The 2,140-nt window shown below is 42.7% G+C and overlaps 1 protein-coding gene across 1 annotated transcript; it reads right to left on the bottom strand.

Moving 5' to 3' along the window:
• Positions 1-318: 318 nt before the first annotated feature.
• On the bottom strand, positions 319-1,317 carry TEOVI_000277500 (PAP2 superfamily, putative; the record flags this gene model as incomplete). The annotated part of the gene is made up of 1 exon (XM_067225796.1): positions 319-1,317. One exon carries the CDS (start codon positions 1,315-1,317, stop codon positions 319-321), a length of 999 nt encoding a protein of 332 aa, XP_067081897.1.
• Positions 1,318-2,140: the final 823 nt, after the last annotated feature.

Genomic DNA, 2,140 nt, shown 5'->3' with positions numbered 1-2,140 from the left:
ACTATAAAACATGTATTTATTCCTTCTTACACACAAAGAATGCGTCCTAAGATTTTTTCTCTGTAAATAGCACCTTCTCAAAAACTAAAAACTTTATATCCCTTAAATTTCTCACCATCTTTATCGTTATCTCACACATACCTACCACTCTAATTTTCCCCTTTTCAGCTTAATTTCAAATATTGGTATTTCCTGTTTCTTTATTTTCTTAACATTTAGACATCACCTTTTTTTGCCTGCATTAATGTCAATAAGGGATAGTATAACAAAATTATTATGGGGAAAAGATAAAGTGAGGAAAACAATCATCACGCGTGATCACTCAGCGACATCAGCGAGAACCCGCCCACCGCGGCTGCGCACGAACTCCATGCGACGGGGCACAAGCACTGCGATCTCTTTACCAAAACGGAAAAAGACAGCAACAGCGAGAAGTCCTGTGCCCATACCAATCAAACTACCAGCAACTATATCAGCGAAGTGATGGCGGTTGTCACGTGTTCGTGAGATGGCGCAAGCACATGCGAGGTAAATTGGAGAAAGGCCAACGAGTGTTCGCCACACGGATGCTCCACTGAACGCGTGTAAAACCGAGAGGAAGTATAGGGCCATCGGTGTGCAGACGGAGAAAGCGCAACTACTGTGCCCTGAAGGAAATGAAAGCCGGCCATCCCTTGCTTTTGCAATGTCACAGAGATCTTTTGGATCTGTTCCTTCCGTAACGTTAGCCTTTTTCAATCTATCAAGAAAATCAGGACGGAGTCGGCCGGCATAAACCTTCAATATTTCCACCAAACAAACGGCCAAAATAATAGAAAATCCGTGCGCCAGAACCCAGTAATTGGTGGCTTCAAGACATGTCATAAGTCTTTTTGGTTCATTCTCTTTGTTCCCTTCTGGCGATTCGTCGGGGTATCTTCCAGCCTTAGCAGCATTTGCGCCTTCAGACCTCTTCCCTTCTGGCTCCAACATCTCTACCCGCGTAGTGGCTCCGTCTATGAGTTGATCAGTTTCTTTCACATCCAAGTACCACTCACCCTTCCGAGCCAAACGCGCACGCAAGGCTTCGAACAGCAGATAAAGTCCAATAGGTATAAATTCCATGGAAAACAGTGTTCCTGAGGGGAATGTGGACTTCCCCTTCTTATGACTTATGTCCGTGTCATTCCATGAGAATGTTCGGCAAGGTGGGCGGACAGTCCTCATTCCATACACAACAGCCAGTGCAAATGTCACAAGTAGAATGTAGTCCAACGCATGAAATACCTTTATGTAGTACACAAATTTAGCGAACCCTGTCTTACCATCATCGGCCATCTTTTGACGCCTTGTTGTGCTCAATTAAGTAACGACGCTGCAAAACAGTTATCAAACAGCGGATAAAATAAAGGAGAACGGTACAAAGAATGCATGAACATATTCAAATTCAAAAAAATAAGATTGCAACCCCTGCATGCAATACGCTTTAACTCAATATTCCGAAGCTTTTTATTGCTCTTTGTGGGATTGTCACTGGAAAGGTGTACTGTACGTATGCAACTTGATGATAATTCTATAAATCACATCATAGAATAAAAAGTCAAGCAGCATATAAATAAAACAGTGTTAAATCTAATTACAAGGCGTTTTTGGATACCTCCCGTGCATTTTCCATACTTCATAAGATCTGTAATGCATGTGTGTGAAGATATTATATATATATGCACTCCTATGCTCCCGATATGTCCAGGGACTGTGTAAATGAGGAAGAGGTATTCGCTGTTCCAGACTTCCTCCACAAGCACAGAAACCATATAATTCGCGATCACTTGTCCCTCCTATACAACACTATCTCCTTACATCATCATTGTCATGGAGAAGAATGCTGCGCACACGGACATGCGCAACAGTTCTTTTCCACAACTAAAATACCAAAATCCTATAAAAACAGCGAGTATCCACTCATCGATACTCACACCAGCAGAGTCACACTACTAATTCCAACTATAAATCTGTATAGTGGAGGAAGGGGCTGTCGTACAATGAACCAAGTATCCTTAGCCCTCTTCAGCGGTCTGAACATAAACTCGGTTTTTGTGCAGCTTATCCGCATAGTGGGAAGAAAATGGTTTCCGCTTCACGCGTCCTCTGAAACACCATC

The sequence above is a fragment of the Trypanosoma equiperdum genome (assembly GCF_001457755.1).
Source record: "Trypanosoma equiperdum strain OVI genome assembly, contig: ctg_603, whole genome shotgun sequence".
Classification (NCBI taxonomy): domain Eukaryota; phylum Euglenozoa; class Kinetoplastea; order Trypanosomatida; family Trypanosomatidae; genus Trypanosoma; species Trypanosoma equiperdum.
This window is presented reverse-complemented; position numbering and strand designations above follow the sequence as displayed.